The 26,334-nt window shown below is 46.5% G+C and overlaps 1 protein-coding gene across 4 annotated transcripts in view; it reads left to right on the top strand.

Moving 5' to 3' along the window:
* Nucleotides 1-26,334, top strand: part of EEF2K (eukaryotic elongation factor 2 kinase) — an 85,199-nt gene that overhangs the window by 2,278 nt on the left and 56,587 nt on the right. For all 4 annotated transcript variants that reach the window (XM_033963432.1, XM_033963433.1, XM_033963434.1 and 1 more), the window contains exon 2: nucleotides 25,248-25,577. In XM_033963432.1, the coding sequence (XP_033819323.1) occupies nucleotides 25,329-25,577 (249 nt within the window). In that variant the 5' untranslated portion in view covers nucleotides 25,248-25,328. The remainder of the gene's footprint in view (nucleotides 1-25,247; nucleotides 25,578-26,334) is intronic.

Below are 26,334 nucleotides of genomic sequence, written 5' to 3'. Positions count from 1 at the left end.
GTGCAAACAGACTATAATACAGTGGAACCTTGGTTTACGAGCATAATTCGTTCCAGAAGCATGCTCGTAAACCAAATTGCTCGTATATCAAAGCAAGTTTCCCCATAGGAAGTAAGGGAAACTGCTTTGATTGGTTCCACCTCCTCCCCCCTCCCCCACGAAGCTACCGGCGCTACTCCATTCTCCCCCCCTTGAGGAATCCGACGCTGTTCCAAACCCCTCCCTGCGATCCAGCTTCCCCCCCTTCGAACCGGCATCCCCCTCCCCGCTCATGTTGCCCCCCTCTCCACCGCGATCCTACTTTCCCCCCTCCCGAGCAGTCAATGACACCCTTTACCCGACTTGGCGCCGGTGCCCGAAGATCCTCCCTCTTCTGGCGCGGCTGGGCGGTGCGTCGGAGATCCTCCTTCTTCTGGGCTGGGCTGGACTGGCTTTGAGCATTTGCGCATGCTCAAAGCCTTCTGGTCTCGCTCTCTCCGAGATTGAGAGCGAGACCAGAAGGCTTTGAGCATGCACAAATGGTCAAAGCCAGTCCAGCCCAGCCCAGAAGAAGGAGGATCTCCGACGCACCGCCCAGCCCAGGCCGCGCCAGAGGAGGGGTGATCTTCGGGCACTGGCACTGGTGCCAAGTCGGGTAAAGGGTGTCATTGACTGCTCGGGGGGGGGGGGCAACACGAGTGGGGGGGGGAATGCCGGATCGCAGGGGGGGGGCGCTCGTACAGCGAGGCAAGCTCGGTTTATGAGGCACCAAATTTGCGAATGTTTTGCTCGTCTTGCAAAACACTCGCAAACTGGTGCACTCGTAAACCGAGGTACTACTGTATTTGCAATGAACTGCAGCCATGTACATAATACAGTGATACACTTCTCCCTCCGTATCCACGGGGGATAGAGGCAGAGCCGGCCCGTGAATATTAAAAAAACCGTGAATAATATTCGGGCTGGTTCTATTCCTAACCCCCGCTTCCCCCGGCTATTTTAAGCCCTCCCCCTTAAGCCTTACCTGGTGGTCTAGCGATCTTCCCACGCTCCTGCCCCATGCAGATCGCTCATAGGAAATGGCTGCCTTGAGCTCCCGTCGTAGTTTGGCACTAAAATCTGCGCTTTGCGTTCAAAAAAGAGGGGGGTTAGTAAGGAAAGGTTTCTATATGTTGCGGAAATTATGGGCTATTAGACCATATATTGAGGATTCTTCTTTTAGACTGTTGGTACATTCATTAATTCTAAGTATTTCGGATTACTGTAATATAGTTTACTCAGCAGGTTATCAGAAAAATCTTCATAGACTTTGCATCAAACAAAACACAGCAGTCCGATTAATTTTCAATGTGAAAAAAATCAGACCATGTCGCACCTTATTACCAAAGACTGCATTGGTTCGCAGTCGAAGCCAGAATCAGATTTAAATGTGGTTGTATATGCCACCAAGTCTTATTTGGTCCTGATTATCTTCCGGATCATTTTTTATTCATTAATTCACAACGCCCAAGACATAATTGTAATTTGTTTGCTTTTCCATCGGTAAAGGGTCGCTCATACAAGAGCTATTTTCAAAGACTCCTGTCTTTTCAGGCAGCTTCTTGTGATAAAGCGTTTGTAAATCTGTTAGCTCTGTCTCTTACCAGCAGTTCAGGAAGTGAATGAAAACCTACTTATTTAATAATCTTTTGTACTTTCTAGGTCATTTGTTTTTTATTGTCACTGTTTCAATTTTCTTTTGTAAACTGCATAGAACTCCTAAGGTACCGGGGTATATAAACACATTTTTATGTTATATTATGTAATATGACTATTTCCCTATGGCGGATCTTTATTAAGATCCACCTATTAATGACACTGTCTCCTTTCTGTTGACTAGCTAAAAATAAACAGATTTGAAGTAGCTGTATGCAAACAGTAAAAGCAATCATGTGACAAGAGTATGGATCTTTTTTATGGGTAGGATGCACACAACATAGGGAATGTGGGGTGGCATCATTTGTTAAAATACTAAGGAAGTAATTACACAGAAGAGTAAGATTGTTTGTTTAAAATAGCTTCATGTTATTAAATGAATCATAGCAAACACAGCTGCAATAGCAAAACAAAGTACAGTCAAACCTTGGTTTGCGAACATAATTCGTTCTGAAAACATGCTTGTAATCCAAAACACACGTATATCGAAGCAAATTTTCCCTTAAGAAATAATGGAACTCCACAACCCAAAAACTTTAATACAAAATATTATACATTCTTGTATTGCAAAACCTCGCTCGTTTAGAACAGTCAGTACACTCCCGCAGCGTCAGAGAGAGAAGAACCATCGGCTCAGTTGTGGTATGACGCGTGTATACTGTATGTACTCGTATTGCAAGACTTTGCTTGTTTAGAACAGTCACTACACTCCTGCAGTTTCAGAGAGAGAAGAACCATTGGCTCAGTTGTGATGATGTAACGCAGGGGTGCCCACACTTTTTGGGCTTGCGAGCTACTTTTTAAATGACCAAGTCACAATGATCTACCAACAATAAAATTAAAAAAAAACACAACGTACACTGTACGCATAGAAAATGTTAATCATCATTCCTATTCCAGGGTTTTCAAAGAGGTCAAAGCAGATGACTCTATGCACTATCACTTCAGTAACAACCATACAAAAATAGACAAGTATACTCCCTCCCTTTTTACTAAACCACGTTAGCAGTTTTTAGTGCAGGGAGCTGCGCTGAATGCCCAGCGCTGCTCTCGACACTCCTAGGCTCCCTGCGCTAAAAACCTCTATTGCGGTTTAGTAAAAGGGGACCTTAGTGTAAAATATAGACAGCAGATATAAATTCAGACACATTTTGATCACAAAATTTAAAATAAAATCATTTTCCCTACCTTGTCTGGTGATTTCATGAGTCTCTGGTTGCACTTTCTTCTTCTGACTGTGCATACAATCTTTCTTCCCTTCTTTTAGCCTGTATGCTTCTTCTCCTCCAGACCTCATTTCTTCCCCCAACTTTTCCTTCCTCTTCCCTGCCCTTTCTTTCTCTCTGCCTCCCTTTCATTTTTTTCTGTTTCTCTTCTTTCCTTCTGTCTCCCTGCCTGCCCTTTTTCTTTCTTTCTCCCTGCCCTCCCCCAAGCCACTGCCACTGCCATTGTCATCGGGGACCAGGCCCCAAGCTCTCCCTGCTTCGGCCAACCAGCATTCCTCTCCCTGACGTCAATTCTGCCATCGGGAAGAGGAAGGCTGATCAGCCCAAGATCGCGATCGACCTATTAGGGGAAATGCTGCCGGGTCCTGCCTTCGCGGAAACAGAAAGTAGGCAGGACCCGGCAGGAAGAAGAACAAATGCTTGTCTCCCGCATTAGCCCGTAGCGAACGCTTGCTTCAGGGCTCTCAACATGTGCGCGCCGGCTTCCCTTCTCCCCTCCCCCCCCCCCCCGGACATAACTTCCGGTTTCGGAGGGAAGAGAAGAGAAGCCGGCACGCACATGTTGAGAGCCCTGAAGCAAGCGTTCGCTACGGGCTAATGCGGGAGACAAGCATTTGTTCTTCTTCCTGCCGGGTCCTGCCTACTTTCTGTTTCCGCGAAGGCAGGACCCGGTTTTTTGTTCAGCAGCGGCAGATGACAGCTGGGCGGATCGCCCAGCTAAAAGGCCCTAGGGAGAAAGAAAACTGGAGAGGAAGGCTGATCGGCCCGTAGATCAGGACGGCAACACGAGTCTATCACAGAACCCGGGATAGGCTCCGCGATCGACTCGCGTTGCCTTCCTGAGCTACTGGTCGATCGCGATCGACGCGTTGGGCACCCCTGATGTAACGCGTGTATACTGTATGTACTTGTATTGCAAGACTTTGCTTGTTTAGAACAGTCACTACACTCCCGCAGCATTGGAGAAAGAAGAACCATCAGTTCAGTTGTGATGATGTAACGCGTGTATACTGTATGTACTTGTATTGCAAGACTTTGCTTGTTTAGAACAGTCACTATACTCCCGCAGCGTTGGAGAAAGAAGAACCATCAGTTTAGTTGTGATGATGTGACGCGTGTATACTGTATATACTCGTATTGCAAGACCTTGCTTGTATGTCAAGATAAAATGTTTTGATTGTCTTGCAAAACTCTTGCATACCAAGTTACAGTGGAACATGCTTGCGAGTAACCCGGTTTGCGAGTGTTTTGCAAAACAAGTAAAACACTCAGCAAACTTTTGACTTACAAACCGAGCACTACCCCGATAAACGAGCACTTACAGTCCAGGAAACGCCGCTTCGGGGGATTCCTCTTCCGTCTTCCGGCCAGCCTTCCACGTCGGGTGCCTTCCGTAGGTTGGAGGACCTCTGTCTGGGCCTGCGCGGCCGGGTGCCATCCCGTTTGCGCGTTGTGTGTGACGCGCACAGCGTCAATCATCGGCGGCGTGCGGGTGGGTCGGCACTCGGCTGCGTGGGATCGGGTGGGGGCTCGCTGGCCTGCGAATGGAGGAGGCATCCTTCTGAAGCGGCACTGCGGGGTTTTCCGGCGGCTGGCGGACATTAGAGGCATCCCCCGAAGCGGCATTGTGGGGTTCTTCTTTGGATGACGGATGGAGGAGATGGCGCTGCAGCACCCGGCACCCGACAGGTACAGACCCCGGGTTCTGGAACGAATCGTTGCTGTTGCCACTACTTTCTATGGGAAACTTTGCTTTGATAAACGAGCATTTTGGATTAAGAGCATTCTCCTGTAACGGATTATGCTCGTAATCCAAGGTTTTACTGTACAACAATATGACAAGTAATGAAATGCCTTATGAACTATGATGTAAAATCCAGTCATGGAACATGATGGTAATTTAAACAAAGAAAGACAGTATTAACTGGCAACAAAAAAAAAAAAATACATTGCATTATTCATTTCATTTATTTAAATTTGATATACCGCCTTGGCTAGTGGCAGAACAAAGTGGTTTACACAGTGAACAAAATATAAGGAAAGGAACTACAGTATTTGGACAGAAAAGGAGCACTCGTACAAGATCAGGTCATGCAGGAAACGTTACGAAGGAGAGTCCAAAAGGCTCTAGCGCAAAGTAGCATTAGATAAAGGAACAGAGAAGGTCCAGTAGCCCCCATGGGAAAGTAACATCAGATAGGGGGAAGTGGGAGGAAGACCGAAACATCTTGTCATCTCCAGGTTAGATTACTGCAACGCGCTATACAAAGGAATCGCCCAAAAAGAACTTAGGCGCCTGCAAATGATCCAAAAACACAGCAATAAAACTTATAGAAAATACGAGATAATTTGACCATGTGACACCACTTCTAATCAAGACCTACTGGCTTCCAATATCCCATAGAATCACGCATAAAATACTACTCTTAACATTCAAAACACGATCCACAAAATTTCTAGAAATTCTTGACAAGACTCGTCATCCCATACACCCCTTCCTGAACATTAAGATCTAACACCCAACACCTTCTATCTATTCCAGAGGTAGGCAATTCTGGTCCTTAAGAGCCAGAGCCAGGTCAGGTTTTCAGGATATCCACAATGAATATGTATGAGATGGATTTGCATCTCAAGGAGGCAGTGCATGCATATCCATCTCATACATATTCATTGTGGATATCCTGAAAACCTGACCTGGTTCTGGCTCTCGAGGACCGGAATTGCCTACCCCTGGTATTCCATCGATGCATCTCATTAGCACGATCCGTTCTAACATATTTTCGGTCACCGCCCCTACGCTATGGAATTCAATGCCCACAGAACTATGGAAAGAAACAATATTAGATTGCTTCAAAACCAAATTAAAAACATTCCTTTTTAAAGACGCATTCGATTTTTAATCAAATCTCTTTCCATTCCCACAAATTCAGACAGGTTCCTTTCTACTGTACTACCTTTCAATGTATTTCAGTCCGATATTGACATGTAGTTCTTCCCTCCTCCTTTTGTACCAGTACGTCTGTATGTCTGATTTTATGTCTTCTACCCCCCCCGCTCCTTCTGCACTAACCCCCCATGCCCTCCTCTCTGCTTCCCCACTCATTCCGCTGCGCTCCAACCCCATACTCGCGCCCTCCCTTCCGCCCCGTAACTCTTTAAATCTTCGCCAGCGCAAGGATTTCCCTCCGATGTCACTTCCTGACCCCGCGACTCAAGAGATTTCAGAGGGAGCCAGGCCGGTGCGGGCAGCAACCAGACTAGTTGCTCTCATTGGCGAAGATTTTAAAGAGGGAAGGGAGGGCATGGGCTGAGCAAGGGACATCGACGCCTTCTTGAAAGCTCAAGGTTTGAAAAATAATAAAACATGCAAAATGACACCAGCGCAAGGTTTTAAAAATTATAATTAAGATTTATTGAGTTATTGTTTCTATTTTTCCATTATGAGATTCAAAAGAATAAAGCATAATTGCTTGCATTAACAGTTGCGCTAATGGGAGATCGTTATAGTTGCCAAATACTGGCTTTCGAATAATGAGTTCACCTCAGGATCTCATGACCCTCTATTATATACTTTTGGCTCAGTGACATCATCAGTTTGACAACCAATAAAAATCAACAAAAGAGGTGTTTCAAATTAGACAAAGACAAAAGTTTCAGAAAAGTACATTTGTTTGCTTATAGTCGTTTCTGAATATAAATCATAATTTTCACAAAAGTATATTAAGAGAAATTATTTGTTAAAAAGATGCTGAAATGTTCTCAGCCCTATGAACCATGCTGAAAATTAGTCAGCCTTAGAGGAAAAGAGAAGCTCTCCCTAAACTGACAGGTTCAAATTACATAGCCATTACACAGAAGCCTTCCTAGAAAAGGAGGAGGAGGGGCTGGTCTCCCCCCTCTCTTCACTAGAAACTGTTACTCATTTCCAGATGTTTTAGGATTTCTTTAGGTTGCAAAGATACACAACATGCTTTTCCAAAACCCATTCTTTTGTTCAATACACAGTCACACAATCACATACTTCAGTCATATTTGCTTGGCCAAGCATTCCATACATTCATAATTTTCATTCATAACTATATTTAATTCCTGTTATATCTTAGTTTGGGACACGTTATCTTCCTAACCAGCCTAAAACACATGTGGTATTAATTAACACCACGATGCTGGGAGCGGGAAAACTAAACAAAGAAAAACAGAGAGGACAAAGAAGACAGAAACTAGTCACTGGCATAAAATGGTGTCCAAAGACAGAGCAGATATAGCAAAACAAAGAACCCAAAATGGATTCCATGTATCCTTTATGATTTCTTCCATGATCTAGCCTAACAGCAAAGTACACAAAAAGAACACCATTCTTTCCCTTATATTAATCTGTAATGTGTTTTTCTGGCTTTAGCTTCTTTTATTCAAATTTTTATTCACCAGTTTGTCGTACGCTTCTATTGGGCGTGGCCTTAACTAACACATATGCTTGTATCTAACTAGAAGTACCCAGAATCATACAAAAAAACAGGCACTTTTGTAGAAAAACTCCACAAAAATACTGCACTATCATGTTCTGATATCCATTCCATTACCGTCCCATAAACATCACCCCCTACTGGCCATAAGCCACTACTCCTCAGGGCATGGCATTGGGGGGGGGGGGGGGCGGAGAGGTGCAGGCACCGCCCACCAAGACGGCGCCTGGGGCGGTCTGTCCCTCCCGTGTGATTCTCCATATCTTTCAGATTAGCCTGCGCCTCGCTCGACACTGTCTCCGATCTGTCCGTGTATTTACTGATGGTGGCTACCTCTGCTCCTGAGTTTCCACCTGCTGCTCTGCTTCCGGTGTTCCCTCTAAGCCACCGTCTCGCAATCTTTCTCGAGCCAGGGCACACTAAACCTAGTGTATGCGGCTTGCGACACTTGGAAGTGCATGACGTCTCCGTGATGATGTCACACACACATGCTCAAAGGCTCTTCAAATGGGCCCTGCATCGGCAGTGGGGGGTGCCTGCAAGGAAAAGGGCCAGAGAGCAGGAGAGGCACCGGCTGATTGCCTACAGGACGTGCCTCTCTTTGTGAGAGTCGGCCGGTACCTCTCCTTCTTCCCAGTGTGCCACGACACACCTGGAATCTCAGGAGCCACACTGTTTGCAATACACTGCTCTAAGCTGTGCAGGAGTCCTCCAACTATATTCCTGATACCGGAGGGTTCTCAGGGGTGTAGTAAGGAAGGGGGAGCGGTCTGCCCCGGGCGCCATCTTGGTGAGGGCACAAACTCCCGGCCTCCTCTCCACTTCCACCGCCGTGCGCCGCTTCCCTTCCCCTGTACTTCTGTAACGTTCCTGGCGTGAGCAGCAACACTCAACCTGATGTCACGCACCTAGGAAGTGACGTCGGAGGAAGAGCTGGCGCGACAGCAGGTTGGGGGGTTGCTGCTTGCGCCATGAACATTAACAGAGGTACGGGGGGAAGGGAAACCGCTTGTGTGGAAGGAAGGGGCGAGGAAGAAGCGTGTGGAGGTGGGAGGACGCCTCATGCCCTTGCTAAGCCACCGAACGTGCTGTTTTCAGTAGTGAAGGACAGGTAAAGCTCTGCAGGATTCCATGGAATCTTTCTGTCCCTAGCCATTGGAAACATGATGTTGATGCAGCGCCACCTACGGAGCACTCCTGTACAACTTTGAGAGAACTTTGCCCGCTCCCTCTATTCTTCTCCCCAAGTCAACAGCCTCAGGATGCAGCTTAGAGATCAGTTCCCTTGCCTCAGCAGCTATTGAGCAAATGTCTGCTTTCAGTTCCCCCTTTAGCTCAATCAACATAACTTCTGCAGGGATGAAAGATGAGGAACCCCTCTGTTCTAAGCTTGCTGTCGCTGCATCTGTCTGAGCTGAATCAGTCCTTCTGTCAGAGGCATGGACAAAGCTGCCCCATTCATCACCTCTTTGCTACCCAAGTGGAAGAATATTTTTGATATGGTCCAATTTTCTAAGGACATGATGGCTCCAGACAATATATAGTGCTTATATTGAACTGATTTAGTAGTGGATGGTGGCAGATGCTTAAGTTTAAGAGGGATTTTAAAGCGGTTCTTTTTCGAGTTCTCCAGCTGAGCTGTTGTCTCCTAGCGTGACATTACTCTTTCCTGTTCAATGATTGCAGTCTATTTATTGTGTTATTCCATTGTGCACACCGTAAAAGCAACAGAAAGGAAACAGCGGCTCTGATCCGCTGTTGTGATGTTCTGTTTGTGAGAAGAGAAATGCTAGAATGAGGGATTCTCAGATGAGGTTAGAGGGGGTGGATTCAGGACTGAGGTAAGGTGAAATATGGCTTTACAGGTAGTAGAAGCATGAAATAGCCTCCTAATGAGGGTACTGGAGGCAAAAACAGTCATAAGAGAGAGAGAAAAAGCACAAAATGAGTAGAAAGGATTCTGAGCTCTGGGGAAGTGAGGGTTAAATTGGATATCTCTTCAGGCCTGTGGTATTTCAATAGGAAGAGTGTGTGGGCCTTGTCATTCTCTGCTGCCTAAACTTAGGACACCAGATAATTTAGCTAGGAATCTCACTAGTTTTTATGTGTGTATTTTTAGAAAACTTGGTAATAAGATGCAGAAGGGGGGCCTGGGTGCTAAATTTAGTGGGGGCCTTAAAAGATTCAGAAAGCAACATTACTATACCTCCCCTGCCCAGCGACCATGATAAAACAAGCAATACAAAACACAGCCCTAAGACTCATCTGTTCGCTGAAAAAAATACGACCACATCACAGAGGCATGCCACGACTCACACTGGCTCCCAGTACAAGCAAGAGTACCGTATTTTCGCGGATATAACGCGCACCATTGTAAAACGCGCACAGGGGTATAGCGCGCAGAAATCACGCTGATATGTACAAAAACTTTTCTATACCGCGCTCAGGCATATCACGCGCATGCTGCCCGACTCTCCTCTGGCCACCCCGACTCTCCTTTCGCTCTCCCCGACTCTCCTCTGGCCACCCCGACTCTCCTTTCGCCCTCCCCGACTCTCCTCTGGTTGCCCCGACTCACCCTGACTTTCGGTGCACTGCCCCGACTCTCCTCTGGTTGCCCCGACTCACCGTTCACCCGCCCTGACTTTCGGTGCACTGCCCCGCCTCTCCGTGCCTGTCCCCCTTGAAGATCTGCCTGTCCCCCCTTGAAGTCCTGTCCCCATCCTGAAAGCCTGATGCCCCCCCTCGACGTCCGATTCTTCTCCCCCCTCGGCAGGACCACTCGCACCCCCACCCCGAAGGACCGCCGACTCCCCGACAATATTGGGCCAGGAGGGAGCCCCAATCCTCCTGGCCACGGCGACCCCCTAACCCCACCCCGCACTACATTCCGGGCAGGAGGGATCCCAGGCCCTCCTGCCCTCGACGCAAACCCCCTCCCCCCAACGACCGCCCCCCCCAAGAACCTCCGCCCGTCCCCCAGCCGACCCGCGACCCCCCTGGCCGACCCCCACGACACCCCCACCCGCCTTCCCCGTACTTTGTGTAGTTGGGCCAGAAGGGAGCCCAAACCCTCCTGGCCACGGCGACCCCCTAACCCCACCCCGCACTACATTACGGGCAGGAGGGATCCCAGGCCCTCCTGCCCTCGACGCAAACCCCCCTCCCCCCCAGCCGACCCGCGACCCCCCTGGCCGACCCCCCCACCCCCCTTCCCCGTACCTTTGGAAGTTGGCCGGACAGACGGGAGCCAAACCCGCCTGTCCGGCAGGCAGCCAACGAAGGAATGAGGCCGGATTGGCCCATCCGTCCTAAAGCTCCGCCTACTGGTGGGGCCTAAGGCGCGTGGGCCAATCAGAATAGGCCCTGGAGCCTTAGGTCCCACCTGGGGGCGCGGCCTGAGACACATGGTCGGGTTTGGCCCATGTGCCTCAGGCCGCGCCCCCAGGTGGGACCTAAGGCTCCAGGGCCTATTCTGATTGGCCCACGCGCCTTAGGCCCCACCAGTAGGCGGAGCTTTAGGACGGATGGGCCAATCCGGCCTCATTCCTTCGTTGGCTGCCTGCCGGACAGGCGGGTTTGGCTCCCGTCTGTCCGGCCAACTTCCAAAGGTACGGGGAAGGGGGGTGGGGGGGTCGGCCAGGGGGGTCGCGGGTCGGCTGGGGGGGAGGGGGGTTTGCGTCGAGGGCAGGAGGGCCTGGGATCCCTCCTGCCCGTAATGTAGTGCGGGGTGGGGTTAGGGGGTCGCCGTGGCCAGGAGGGTTTGGGCTCCCTTCTGGCCCAACTACACAAAGTACGGGGAAGGCGGGTGGGGGTGTCGTGGGGGTCGGCCAGGGGGGTCGCGGGTCGGCTGGGGGACGGGCGGAGGTTCTTGGGGGGGGGGCGGTCGTTGGGGGGAGGGGGTTTGCGTCGAGGGCAGGAGGGCCTGGGATCCCTCCTGCCCGTAATGTAGTGCGGGGTGGGGTTAGGGGGTCGCCGTGGCCAGGAGGGTTTGGGCTCCTTCCTGGCCCGATATTGTTGGGGAGTCGGCGGTCCTTCGGGGTGAGGGTGCGAGTGGTCCTGCCGGGGGGGGGGATGTATCGGACGTCGGGGAGTCGGCCGGGCAAGAGGGCTTGGGCTCCCTCTTGCTCCGATCGTGGATGCGGGTGCGGGTGGGAGCGCGTGCGAGCGGTCGTTCGGGGGGGGGGGTGCGAGCGGTCCTGCTGGGGGGGTGAATCGGGCGTCGGGCGGGGTGGGAACTATGTTTAAAAACTTTTGTATACCGCGCTCAGGCATATAACGCGCGAGGGGTATGCGCGGTACGTAAAATCACGTATAACGCGCGCGTTATATCCGCGAAAATACGGTACACTTCAAATTCCATTGACTACTATTTAAAGCGATAAACAGAGACAGCCCAACCTACTGGAACAACCGACTAACTCAATCCACCTCAACCAGACAAAGGAGAAACCACACAATATTCACACACCCGCCAACCAAAAATGTCAAACGAAGAAAACTGTATGACAACCTATTGGCCACCAGAGCAGCAAAACTAGACGGACAACTCGCCAATCTGCTTTCATTGACCACAGACTTCAAAAAAGAAACAAAAACCCTACTCTTCAAAAAATACATAAAACCTATATAACGCAACCAGATCTGTCCCACCTACAATACTGTCTACTCCTTAGCAAACCTAAAATGTTCAAACTACTCCTTATGTGTTTAGTAATATCATGACAAGGGGTTCATAGACAACGGCGTGAAAGACAAAAGCGCGTGCTGACAATTTGAGCGCAGCGCGCGCCGCCACGCCGCTCTAAATTACAGTTTTTAGGGGCTACGACGGGGGTTTTTGTTGGGGAACCCCCCCAGTTTACTTAATAGACATCGCGCCGGCGTTATGGGGGGTTTGGGGGGGTGTAAACTGAATTTTTTCCCTAAAAACAGAGAAAAAGTGAAGTTTTCAGTAAAATGTGGGGGGTTACAACCCCCCACAACGCCCCCACAACGCGGCGCGATGTCTATTAAGTAAAGTGGGGGGGTTCCCCCCACACACCCCCCGTCGGAGCACTAAAAACAGTAATTTAGAGCGGTGCGGTGGCGCGCGCTGCGCTCAATTGTCTGGGCGTGCATTTGTCCCGGCGCGCTTTTGACCTGACACCATGACAAGGTAATGGCGGAATAGAAATCACTAATGTAATGTAAAAAGACTGAAGTCTGAAGTGGTCTACCAGTGGAGGTTGTGAAGGCCAGTGCTTTGGCTGTACTTTATGTTATTTAACTGTTTATATATAAAATTTATTTATTCAGTTTTCTATACCGTTCTCCCAGGAGAGCTCAGAATGGTTTACATGAATTTACTCAGGTACTCAAGCGTTTTTCCTTTGTTTGTCCTGGTGGGCTCACAATCTATCTAATGTACTTGGGGCAAGGGGTGGGGATTAAGTGACTTTTCTAACAGGATACAGAAGATGGTCAAGTGAGGTTAACTGGAACCATCCCCGGAGACATAACACCCCACTTCAGAGTGTCCAGTATGGTCAAATATATTTTATTGAGCAAGCAAAAACACAACATAGTAACACAAAGTACAGAAACAGCTCAAAATTTTTTGTTTTTTGAAACAGTCCCCAAAAGAACCACCCCCCCCCTCAAACCCCCCTCCCCACCATACCCACCCCTGGGTCCTCCTTCGAAACACAAATTAACAAAGAATGGAATAACAAACTATACAAAAAAGGCATAAAAGGGAAGTACAGACAAAGCATCAATTAAGTATCCGGCTACGAGCCAGAGGGGTCAAAGTATTCCAGAAAGGTTCCCAAGTGGTCTGGAAAAGACGACCATGTCGAGAAGCCAAGTCAGACACATCTCGTCGCTCCCACATCAAAAGAGCGATCATGCGGCTCCTCCAAAGGGAATAGTCCGGTGCCTCAGCTTCAATCCATTTCAGCAGGATGCATTTCAAGGCAATCAGGATAGACCACTTGAGGAAAGCGGCAACTCCCTTGAAACGTGGAAAGTAGTGAGGAACAGTCCCAAATAAAAGCAAAGGAGAACTGCGAACAGTAACATGCCAAATAGACTCCACAAAAGCAAATACAGCAGTCCAAAACAGTTGTATCTGAGGACAAGACCAAAACATGTGGCCTAAGCTGGCTTCCGGAGCCTGACATCGAAGACAGGCTGCATGGGGACGGAAGTGAGCCAAATAAGCCCTTTTAGGAGAAATATATAAACGAAAAATCAATTTAAAATGTTGCTCCCAAAAGGTAGTGTATTTACGAAAAGCAGGCAGTCGCCGGACAGCCTGAAGAAGGACATCAGAAGGCAAATCAACAGCAAGATCACCGGACCAAGCATCTCGCAGCTTAGAATGGTCAAACAAAGGGCATTCATCCTTCAAGTGGCGGTGATGAAACTTGAGAGGGACCGATTGTTGAGAACCAAGGGTAAAGGCCGTGGACAAAGTCTCATGACAAGCGGCCTTCAAGGAGCTAGAAGGTAAGGAAGAAATATAATGATGGATTTGCATGTAAGCAAAATAGTCAATAGCAGGGAGATCAAATTCAGCTCGCAACTGAGCAAAAGATTTAATGGCGCCTTCATCATTAACCAAGTGAAATAGATAATGAATGCCCTTTGTTTCCCACCGAGCAAAGCTCGGCCCATCAATCCCAGGTAAGAAAGAACCATTGAAACGAATAGGAAGGAAGGGAGAGACAGAAGGAGAAAGAGAGTGAAATTTACAGACCCAACGCCAAACCTTCCTTAAGGGTCGATGTAAAACTTTCATAGAAAGAGATTCAGGTTCTGAAGAAGGGACAGAATGAAGATATGCACTGAAATGAGTAGAAGAAAAGCAGGAAAGCTCCAGAGCTGAGTTAGTGAATGCCGAAGTACCCCTTAAAAGATCATTAATATGCCTCATTCCACAACCAACTATCAGATAGCGGAGATTCAGTAATCCCAAGCCACCCCTATACCAGGGAGTGGCCGCCCGCTTATAAAGCAAGCGAGGCCTCTTCCCTGCCCAAAGAAATTTTTGGACCAGTCGTTCCAAGCGGCGCTCGTCCCGAAACGTCAAATAAAGGGGAAGAACCTGGAAAACATAAAGCCAACAGGGGACCAGTAGCATGTTGTACAGGTGTACTCGACCCAAAAGCGAGAAAGGAAGAGACTCCCAAAGGCGCAACCTATTCTGTAACGTCAGAGTGTCCAGTATAAGAAAGGAGGGTAGAGGGTCTAAGAAACCCGCTTGATTAAACCCATCAGTGTGTGATATCAAGACTTCATGGGTTAGAGTATTAATAATTGGCACATATTACCACCTGCTCCTTAATGTCTTCCTTAACACTTGCTGTTGTTAACTGATTACATAAACTGCTCTTAATAAGACATCACAACAGTAAGTATTTTCACTTATCTTTAGTGTGCAGAATATCACTAGCCAGCACATTAAAGATAAGTGAAAATACTTAATGTCTTATTAAGAGCGGTTTATGTAATCAGTTAACAACAGCAAGTGTTAAGGAAGACATTAAGGAGGAGGTGGTAATATGGGCCAATGATTAATACCATAGCCCAGGGGTGCCCACACTTTTTGGGCTTGCGAGCTACTTTTAAAATGACCAAGTCAAAATGATCTACCAACAATAACATTTTTTAAAAAACACAAAGCATACTACACAGAGAAAATGTTAATTATCATTTGTATTTGTGGGTTTTATCAGAGGTCAAGGCAGATGACTTTAAAATATGCAATGTCACCTCGGTAACAACCATACAAAAATAGACAAATATACCCCCTCCCTTTTTACTAAACCGTGATAGTGGTTTTTAGCGCAGGGAGCTGCACTGAATGCCCTGCGCTGCTCTTGACGCCATAGGCTCCCTGCGCTAAAACCGCTACTGCGGTTTAGTAAAAGGGGGCTATAGTGCAAAATACAGACAGCAGATATAAATTGTCAAAATGGACACATTTTGATCACTAAATTGAAAATAAAATAATTTTTTCTACCTTTGTCTGGTGATTTAATGAGTCTCTGGTTGCACTTCTTCTTCCGAATGTGCATCCAATATTTCTTCCCTTCTTTCAGCCTCCTTTATGCTTCCTCTCGTCCAGACCTCATTCCCTCCCCCACCTTTTTCTTCCTCTCTCCCTGCCCCCTCCCCTTTCTTTCTCTCTCCATGTCCGCTTTCTTTCTGTCTCCCTGTCCCCCCTTTCTTTCTTTCTATTTCCATTCATTTTTTTCTTTCTCCCTGCCCTTCCCCAAGCCAATGCCGCCGCCATCTGGAAACAGGCCCCCAAGCCACCGCTGCCCCAAGCTCTCCCTGCAGATTAGAACCAGCATTCCTCTCCCCGACGTCAATTCTGCCGTCGGAGAGGAAGTTCCGGTCCAGCCAGGCAGCGATTGGCTGGCCCGGAACTTCCTCTCTGACGGCAGAATTGACGTCGGGGAGAAGGCTGATTGGCCCGGTAGATCGCAAAGGCAACGCGAGTCTAACACCCCTGCTCTAGCCCTTGAAGTCTTGATATTACAAATTGATGTGTTAATTAAGCGGGTTTCCGAGACCTTCTACCCTCCTTTCTTATACTGGACACTCTGAAATGGGGTGTTTTGTCTCTGGAGATTAAGTGACTTCCCAGGGTCACAAGGAGCAGCGTGGGTTTGAACCCACAACCCCAGGGCGCTGAGGCTGTAGCTTTAACCACTGCAGCACACCTGTAAGCTACTGAAGCGCTGTACATTCAGACACAAGATATATTTTTTCTGTTCCTTGAAGGCTCAAACTTTGGGGTCTTTTACTAAGGCGTGTTAATCATTAACACATATTATACCTATGGGCTTCTTAGCATTTTTAGCACACACTATTATTAGTATGCACTAAATCAGGGATCTCAAAGTCTCTCCTTGAGGGCCGCAATCCAGTCGGATTTTCAGGATTTCCCCAATGAATATGCATTGAAAACAGTGCATGCAAATAGATCTCATACATTTTCATTGGGGAAATCCTGAAAACCCGACTGGATTGCGGCCCTCAAGGAGGGACTTTGAGACCCCTGCACTAAATACATTAGCACACCTTAGTGAAAGGACTCCTTCTACCTTACTGCACTGCATGCCTAGAACGAGCTGCCTGGCTCATTAAATCAGACTCCGTCTCTGGCAGTATTCAAATCCAGGCTGAAAACTTACGTATTTGGTTGTTTTTGCTTTAAGGCAGGGGTCTCAAAGTCCCTCCTTGAGGGCCGCAATCCAGTCGAGTTTTCGTGATTTCTCCAATGAATATGCATGCACTGTTTTCAATGCATATTCGTTGGGGAAATCCTGAAAACCCGACTGGATTGCAGCCCTCAAGGAGGGACTTTGAGATCCCTACTTTAAGGTACTTTACGGTTTAGCCCCCTAAATATATAACAGACCTTTTCTCTTTCACAACCAACAGACATAAGAGAAGCTCACATCCGAACTTTGTTTCTCCACCGGTTAGAGCAGGGGTAGGCAATTCCGGTCCTCGAGAACCGGAGCCAGGTCAGGTTTTCAGGATATCCGCAATGAATATGCATGAGATAGATTTGCATCTCAAGGAGGCAGTGCATGCAAATCCATCTCATACATATTCATTGTGGATATCCTGAAAACCTGACCTGGCTCCGGCTCTCGAGGACCGGAATTGCCTACCCCTGGTTTAGAGGTTGTAAATTTAAAAGTCATCACCAACATCTTTTCTCACATGAAGCAGCATTATGGGGTAAAGATCTGGAACAACTGCTCAGGCCTACTTATAGGGAATTCAGGAAACACCTAAAAAGACATCTGTTCCTGAAGTACTTAGGTAACTGACCTATACAATCTTAGTCCTCAACAAATGATCTTTGAAACTGTTAATCACTAACTCTGAACTTTGTTAATTCCACTCAGTCTGTAGCATCTTTTAATCATTGTAAACTGCATAGAACCTCACAGTCCTGCGGTATATAAATTGTTATTATTATTCTTTTTTTTTTTTTTTTTTGAAACTGCATTTAAATCCAAACCAACATATGTCTGTCCATCCCCTCTATAGTCCCTTACCACCTCTTCAGCTCTGAACTACTTTATTCATTTAAAATAAACCTGAACGCAGCTAATCCTGAGCTCAGGTTTGGAAAGGTCAGTGATGTGGTTTAATTTCCAGATCCACAGAAGCTGCCCAGTTGCTTCAGGATCTGTATATTTGGGTCCGGATCCTATAAATGGCACCTTAAGTTAGGTGCCTAACTTAGGTTGAAAACGCTGTTTAAAAAAGAAAAAAACCCCAACCATTTAAAAGAAAAAAAAAATGTGGGCACCGAATCATGCCTATGGAGGCATGTTAGGACACCTAACACCACTATAGGCGTGGCTAATGTCGGAAGTGGTGTTAGGCATCGTAAAGCTCTTCCGTAGGTGAGATTCACGTGAAATGTAGGCCTTGGAAAACCCTGGCTTAGATTTCTGGGGCCTACCTTTCCCGAAAGCACGATTCTATAAACAGTGCCGTCGCATGATTGACACATGAGCGGCGACCGGTGGTTGCGTATATAGAATCCAGGCCTTGGTCTTTAGTCTTTTCCTCCCAACTCGGGTTAACTCTTCTCTCTATCTCTCCCAGGCATGCTTACAATATGTCTCTGCGTTGGTAATTATCATTTCCCCTGGTTGAACATTTTAAAGATCTGCTGCCGTCTGAACAATGAAATATGTGCCCACACGCCCCCCTCTTTCCAGGAAAGTTTACTGATGCGTAAAGATCTTGATCCATGACCGTGATAAGACACCCATCTAGGAGTCTTTAGAGACAAATTGGCCCATGGTTTATGTATGTTTCTTGACAATGAATTTTTACTGCCCATCTTTAATTTTTACTAATTCATGTTAAAAGATTTTTTTTGCTTTTAGCTAAATCAGCAGACCACTAACCACGAGACCTTCCTTAATATCTCTCGTAAGCCATCTCTGACAATATTCTGTTTACGGTAATATATTTTATGGAATTTTGTCATATAACAAAACAGATAATACAATACAAATTATACAGATTATACTTATCCTATATTAAAACAAAAACCATGAGCAGCAGACCTTTGGAAGGGGGGGGGGGGGCATTTTTATCCCAACCTCCTAGGACTGTCCAAGCAACTTGGGTCTCATTCCTTGACCAAAGTCCAGAAAGGCAGTACTCTTCCAGAGCTAAAGACCTCAATGCTGCCTGTGGATTATAAATCCTGAGCCATGTGTGGCACCTACACTTAACCCGCTCTGAAGTAATTTGGATAATCAAAACGCTTCTTTTGAAGTGAGCCCTACCTTAATGTATTTCCCTTCTCCACTTCCCTTTATTCTTATTTCCCCCTCGTCTCATGTAAGTCAGAGTGATTATGCTCCCGTACTTTTTAACTTTTGATATGCTATTTCTTTTATTTTGACATTTTATTTTAAATCTCATTTTATTGTAAACCGTTTACATACCGACTGATAAACGATATATCAAAAATAAAGAAAACTTGAAACCTTGGCATTGTACCCAAACCCCCCAACCTCAGTAAATTTATTTCTTAAGGTAAATTGGTCTCTCCTTGAGGTTAAAATTTCTTTATTTCTTGGAGCGAGCTATGGAATATGTTTGCTGAACTGCATTCACACATTAGTCATATACAAAGCCAAGTTGTAATATTAGCCAGTGACAGAATATGTTAAGCATCTGTTAAAGTGACAGCATGCGGCATTTAAGCACAGCTGAATTCTTGACTGTGTTGAAACCTTGCCTGTGATGATGTAGGTCCTTTTACACAGTGAGCTTTTTCTAGGTCAAAATCGCTCTGCCTCCTGTCATGGTGATAGGACATGATGACAAGATCATCTTTGCCTGAATTCAATCAATTTCTTTGACCTAGTGACCAGAGAGTTGGATCAGGGGACAGTGCTGGATGCCATGTACTTAGATTTCAGCCAGCATTTGACTCGGTTCCATATGGGTGACTTATAAATAAATTGATATTTTCAATAATCACAGCTCTTATAAACAATACACCATAAATAATATTCTAAATAAAATGTGAAGTGCACAGAACCTTATAACCTGTGTAGCTTAGTGTAATCACTAAAACGAGGTTAACAAGGGGACCATCATAGCCTTCACAGTCCCCTGACCACCTGTAGTTATATGAAGAAAGAAAGATGTACTTATCTTGACAAGGTGGTCGTTGGTAAAGGTAATCCTCGTTCAAACCAACTGAAAACGTGTAATGTGACTTTAAAATTTTTTCTCAGCTTGAGCTGTTCAGCCTATGGTCCCAGTCCCCCCGACCTAGGTTTCGTCTCTTCGTCAGGGAGGGACATCAATGCTATTGCTGGGTCACTAAGACTGGACCGGACCAAAGAGAAGGGCAGATTCTTTGGTCCGGTCCAGTCTTAGTGACCCAGCAATAGCATTGATGTCCCTCCCTGACGAAGAGACGAAACCTAGGTCGGGGGGACTGGGACCATAGGCTGAACAGCTCAAGCTGAGAAAAAATTTTAAAGTCACATTACACGTTTTCAGTTGGTTTGAACGAGGATTACCTTTACCAACGACCACCTTGTCAAGATAAGTACATCTTTCTTTCTTCATATAACTACAGGTGGTCAGGGGACTGTGAAGGCTATGATGGTCCCCTTGTTAACCTCGTTTTAGTGATTACACTAAGCTACACAGGTTATAAGGTTCTGTGCACTTCACATTTTATTTAGAATATTATTTATGGTGTATTGTTTATAAGAGCTGTGATTATTGAAAATATCAATATATTGATTCTCATCACAGAGTTAAACCAATTATTCCTCCTGATATATATTTATTTAATTGACTTATAAATAAACCAGGTGGCCATGATAAGGGCCCTGAGGTGACTGACTAGGTTAGAAACTAATTGAGTGGAAGGTGAAAAAGGGTGGTGATCAATGGACTCACTCGGAGGAAAAGAACATTGCAAATAGTGTGCCCTGGGGATTTGGTCCTTGATCCCTTTTTACCAACATTTTTTACTGAAGGGCTGTCGGGAAAGATGCAGGTTTTGGTATCATCTACAAAGAAGCAATCCTGGAAAGTACGGATAACAGTCGGAAGAGACCTAGAGCAGCTTGAAGAATTGTCAAGAGTTGGACAACTAAGGTTCAATGCAAAAAAAATTTGGTCATGCATTTTGGTTGTAAAAACTCAAGGGGACAATTGTAGTGCGGGTTGAAGTTCTGGTCACGAAAGAACGGAAGGATCTGGAGATGTTTTGTGTCATATTTTAAGACAATAGGAAACGTTAGAAGGACTGCGAAGATCTCCAAAAGGATCTGACAACACTAGAACAATGGGCCAAAAAGTGGCAAATGAGCTTCAACATAGGGAAATGCAAGGTCATGCATATAGGGAAAAAGAACCCGATGTTCACTTACAAAATGGGGGGATCACCGCGTAGGGGTGAGCAACCTTGAAAGAGACCTGGGAGTAATGGTGGACACAACATTAAAGGCGTCGGAGCAGTGCGCCTAAGCCTCAAGGAAAGCAAACAAAATGTTGGGTATCATTAAAAAGGGTATCACGACCAGGACGAAGGAAGTCATCCTGCCACTGTATCGCGCAATGGTGCGACCGCACCTGGAGTACTGTGTTCAGTACTGGTCACCGTACCTCAAGAAGGACATGGCAGTACTTGAGAAAGTCCAGAGAAGAGCAACTAAACTAATAAAGGGCATGGAGGATCTCTCATATACTGACAGACTGAAGAAGCTGGGGCTTTTTTCCCTGGAAAAGCGGAGACTTAGAGGAGACATGATAGAAACCTTCAAGATCATGAAGGGCATAGAAAAAATAGACAGGGACAGATTTTTCAAATTATGGGGAACCACAAGTACAAGGGGGCACTCAGAGAAATTGAAAGGGGAGAGGTTTAGAACAAGCGCCAGGAAGTTCTTCTTCACACAGAGGGTGGTGGATACATGGAATGCGCTGCCGGAGGATGTGATAAGCAGGAGCACACTACAGGGCTTCAAAGAAGGTTTGGATAGGTTCCTAGAGGACAAAGGGATTGAGGGGCACAGATAGTAGTAGAGGTAGGTTATAGAAATAGTCAGGGACCACTGCTCAGGCAATGGGCCTGATGGGCCGCCGTGGGTGCGGGATGGACCTATGGTCTGCCTCAGCGGAGGCAACTCTTATGTTCTTATGATGTTTGCGTGTATAGGGAAAAGAATGGTCTTCAGACAAATGGAGGGGGATTGTGTCTTAAGTGTCTGGTGAGACCTATTTTGAATACCACGTGCAATTCTAGAGATCACATCTTTAAAAAGGATATAAGTAGGATGCAGTCTGTTCAGAGGTCATTTGCTGAGGTCCATGGTCTTCATCGTAGCGCATATTGGATCAGACTTAAAGATCTCAATATCTGTACAGTGGTACCTCAGAATCCAAACGCCACAGAACTCGAACAACTTGGAATCCGAACTATTTTTTAAATTAAATTTTGCCCCAGAATCCGAACGCTGCTTTGGAATCCGAACGTACGGGAAGTGCAAGTGTTGCTCAGCCCAAAGCTTCCCCTCTTGACACAGCTTCCTGTTACCGCCTGGGCGGTTCATGTCAGAGGGAAGCTTTGAGCGGAGTACTGCTTGTAGTTGCTGTTGCCGATCTTGCTGTCTCTGCCGGTTGGGGTGCCCGATCTTGCTGTCTCTGCCGGTGGGGGTGCCCGATCTTGTTGTCTCTGCCGGTTGGGGTGCCCAATCTTGCTGTCTCTGCTGGTCGGGGTGCCCGATCTTGCTGTCTGCCGGTGGGGGCCCGATCTTGCTGTCTCTGCCAGTTGGGGTGCCCGATCTTGCTGTCTCTGCCATTTGGGGTGCCCGATCTTGCTGTCTCTGCCGGTTAGGGTGCCCGATCTTGCTGTCTCTGCCAGTCGGGGTGCCCGATCTTGCTGTCTCTGCCAGTCGGGGTGCCCAATCTTGCTGTCTCTGCCGGTCGGGGTGCCCGATCTTGCTGTCTCTGCCGGTCAGGGTGCCCGATCTTGCTGTCTCTGCCGGTCGGGGTGCCCGATCTTGCTGTCTGCCGGTGGGGGCCCGATCTTGCTGTCTCTGCCAGTTGGGGTGCCCGATCTTGCTGTCTCTGCCATTTGGGGTGCCCGATCTTGCTGTCTCTGCCGGTTGGGGTGCCCGATCTTGCTGTCTCTGCCAGTCGGGGTGCCCGATCTTGCTGTCTGCCGGTGGGGGCCCTATCTTGCTGTCTATGCCACAGCGCATTGTTCCTGCACAGCCCTCAGGCCATCTATATTAGCCATGTGTCCAGCGGAAAATCTGAGTTTGTGGGACCAAGGAACGGATTAATCCAGTTTCTATTATTTTCAATGGGAAAAATTGTCTTGGAACTCAAATGGGGTTCTGGAACGTATTAAGTTCAGATTCCGAGGTACCACTGTATTTAGAGTACAGGCAGGTCCAGAGAGAGGTTATAGAGACATTTAAAAATCTCCATAGTCTAAATGCAGAGGAGGCAGGCCTCTTTGAAAGGAAAAGGGGTCGTAGGATGAGGGTTGATTATTCAGGAATAATCAAAGGAAATATTTCTTTTTTTCCCTTCCTTTACAAAGCCGCGCTAATGTTTTTAGCACTGGCCGCGGCGGTAAGAACTCTAACGCTCATAGAATTCCATCGGAGTTCTGGCCGGCGCTAAAAACGCTAGCAAGGCTTTGTAAAGAAGAGGGTATAAAAAGGATGGTGGATGCATGAATCAGCCTCCCAGTAGAGAAGAGGGTCTAAATTCAAGAAGGCATGATACAAATATAGAAGATCTCAGAGAGAGGAAATGCATTGCAGAGTTGAGCAGTTGGTGTAAATGGGTAGGTTGGATACGCCATATGGTCTTCATCTACTCTCATTTTCTCTGTCTGTCTGTTTGTTTTTCAGAAATAAAACATTGGGTGGTTTTGTTTTAGGGGTTTTTAAATTGTGGGTATGCCTTTCCTTTGCTAGTCTTGAAAACCAAACAGAAAAAGAGTGTATTTTAGGAACTGAACTTTGCACGTGGTTACACAGAAACCAATGTACATTTGACGTATTTTTGCAATGTTGACCAAAGCATCAGTAAATCGGGAGAGACTCGAGGCAGATGAGGCTGTAAACAAGATCTCTGGTTCTTCCCCCCAGGAAAGGCCTGCAAAGCTAAAAATGGCTACCTACTGCATGTAGTGCCCTATGTACTTTTGTTTGAAACCACACGGGAAATGTCAGCATTGCCTGTGTTATTTGATGATATTTTTTCTCTGTGTCAGTAGTGCACACTAGAACTGTCTGATTCAGGAATAAAATGATCGATTTGATTTTGCCAATTCACCCCCCTTTGCCCTCTCCAACCCCATGCCGGCTCTGTCAAATATAAATAAAACAAACACTGTTAGGTCCTGGTTCACACTCGCTGTCTAACATCAACTCTGGCAGGATACACATTTAAAATCTGACCTATTGTAATCGCAAAATAGAAAATAAAATTATTTTTGTCTATCTTTTGTTGTTTGGCGATTTTATTATTCAAATCATGTTGGCCCCAGCCTCTGGTTTCTGTTTGTCTTCTGTTATGTTGCTTGCCAGGGTCTCCTACCCATTTCACATTTTCTCTGTGCTTCCCGTCCATCTCTGTGTCTTCCCTTCCCTTCTCTCTTCTCCTCCCTGCAGGTCTAGCACCCCCCCTCCAAGGGTCCAGTGTTAAGGAAAAATTTGTGCCTGTCCCCTCTTATGTCCTTCTCTGCCCCCAGCTACCTCTGGCAGTTTGTGAGGTACCAGAATCATTTCTCTCCCTTTCCTTCCAGCCCCTCCACCCCATGTGGCCAGCACCCTCTCTGTCTTTCCTCTTTCTACCAGCTCCAGCCTCAGCTGATCAAATACGCACCCCCCCCCCACACACACACAAATCCGGCATTCTCTCTCCCTTCTGGGCCTTCCTTCCAGCTTCCAGCTCCCCCCAGATCCATCAGCGGTAGCAACACCCCCTTCCTGTGTGGGTCCGAGTCTGGCAGTGGCAGTGCCTCCCCCTCTGTGTGGGACTCAAAGCAGTGTGGATCCGATGGCCAAAGCAGCACATACAGTATCAGAGGTTCTCAGTCCTCACCGCCAATCTGTACAGACCTGTTCTTGGGCTTTCCCTCTGCCAGAGTTCTTCCTTCTGATGTAACTTCCTGTTTGACGAAACAGGAAGTTACATGAAAAGAAAGGACTCTGGCAGAGGGAAAGCCTGAATCAGCTAGTTCAATTTTTATTTTTCAAAACAAATCGATTTGACTCGATTCAGCCAAACTGAATCAGTGAATCGATACGAATTGTGGAAAGGACAGCACTGTTCCTCTTTGCGACCTGTTTACAAATAGATATTCTGCTGAGGAATAAGACAAACTATTGACAACTATGCCCCTGAAACGCAAGAAAATCTTTAAAAACCCCAGATGAAATGAAAAATGCTATAAATGATGGAGGAAACTAAATAAAATCCAACATTTTTGGCCTACACATCCCTAGACTCAAATGGGTCATCTGATGATTATCAATTTATGTTTTTCATTTTTGCTTTTTTTTGTTTGTATTGCATTATGCATCTTGTCTAATATATTGTACTTTTTTTTTTCTGTGAACTGCTTTGAGTTGAACTTGATTAGTTTCTCTTCATACTGTACATCAAAGCAGTTCACAAAACTTTAGTACAATAGCATAAATCAAAAATTGCAAATTAAAAAACTATTAAAGAGATAGAAAGTGATCTATAAATTTAAATACATATGCTGCATGTTATTCTTGTGACAGGGGGGCTCTTTTGAGAGTTTTTTTATGCTGGCTTGCTTGTGACCTCGGTGTTCTTCTTTTGGCAGGCTTCCTTCACCCTTTTGCATAGCGTACCGTAATTCTGGCGGCTTCCAGCAGTAAGCGAATACAACGCCTCTACTATAACCATGGCCGAAGAAGAGCTTATTTTTGGCATGGAGGGCATCGAGAACGCCCAACCAACCAGAGGAGGCTCTGCAGATTACAGCCATTCCGATAGCGAGGAAGAGGAGGATGGTTACTACATCTGTCCCATAACAGATGACCCAGCAACCAACAAAGCGTCTGATGGCAGAAACTCCAACTATTACAACAACTTGGTGAGAAACGAGGACTATGGAAGCAGCTCTTCTCCCAGGAATTCTTTTCAGTTTAGGGTAAGCTCTTCATAAAAATTAAAAAAAAAACCAAACCTCTGCCACGCATTCATGTAAAACTTTCTTACTCCTTGTATTATTTGTCCTACTAACAGGCTGCATGTATTGCTGCATGTGCTTTTCCAAACTTGCAGTTAATTTGGTTCTCTAATACCAGGGCTTTATCAGGTGTATTTCTTTAAATTTGTTCTCCCTGCCCTTTTTATGTATCATGAGGTAGAATTAAAGATCAATATGGAGAAAGACTGTGCCTAGATCAGTGTCTCTCAAAGCTGGAGTCAGAGTGGGGACATTTTTACTAACCTCCACTCCAGAGCCCTACAAAGAAGAATCCAGACTTAAAATATGTCATTAAAATAGCACTTAGAGTGTAGAGGTTATAGCTGCTTTCATTTGAACGATATTACCAGGAATTAATTTACTCCCCCTTTTATTAAGCTGTGGTAGAGGTTTCTACCACAGCTCGGAATGCTAAGGGGCTCATAATCGAAAGAGAAATACATCCAAAAACCGTCCTAAGTTGGCACTTGAACGAACATTTCTCAAATACGTCCAAGTGCCGATACTAAAAACGGGTTTTGGACATATTTCTGAACGACCTAGGCCTTCATAGTGCCGCTGAACGACCAAAGCTAAACGGGGCATTTCGGGAGGAGTGTTGAGGGCGGGAGTTGGGCGGGACGTGGGCCAGTTTAGACTTAATCGTACAGCATGTATAACCGAAAATTATACACCCAGCGATCGACGGAACTTGGAC

This window comes from Geotrypetes seraphini, chromosome 11 (assembly GCF_902459505.1).
Source record: "Geotrypetes seraphini chromosome 11, aGeoSer1.1, whole genome shotgun sequence".
NCBI lineage: Eukaryota > Metazoa > Chordata > Amphibia > Gymnophiona > Dermophiidae > Geotrypetes > Geotrypetes seraphini.
Note: the sequence above shows the minus strand (reverse complement) of the source record. Positions and strands in the feature narration are given on the sequence as shown.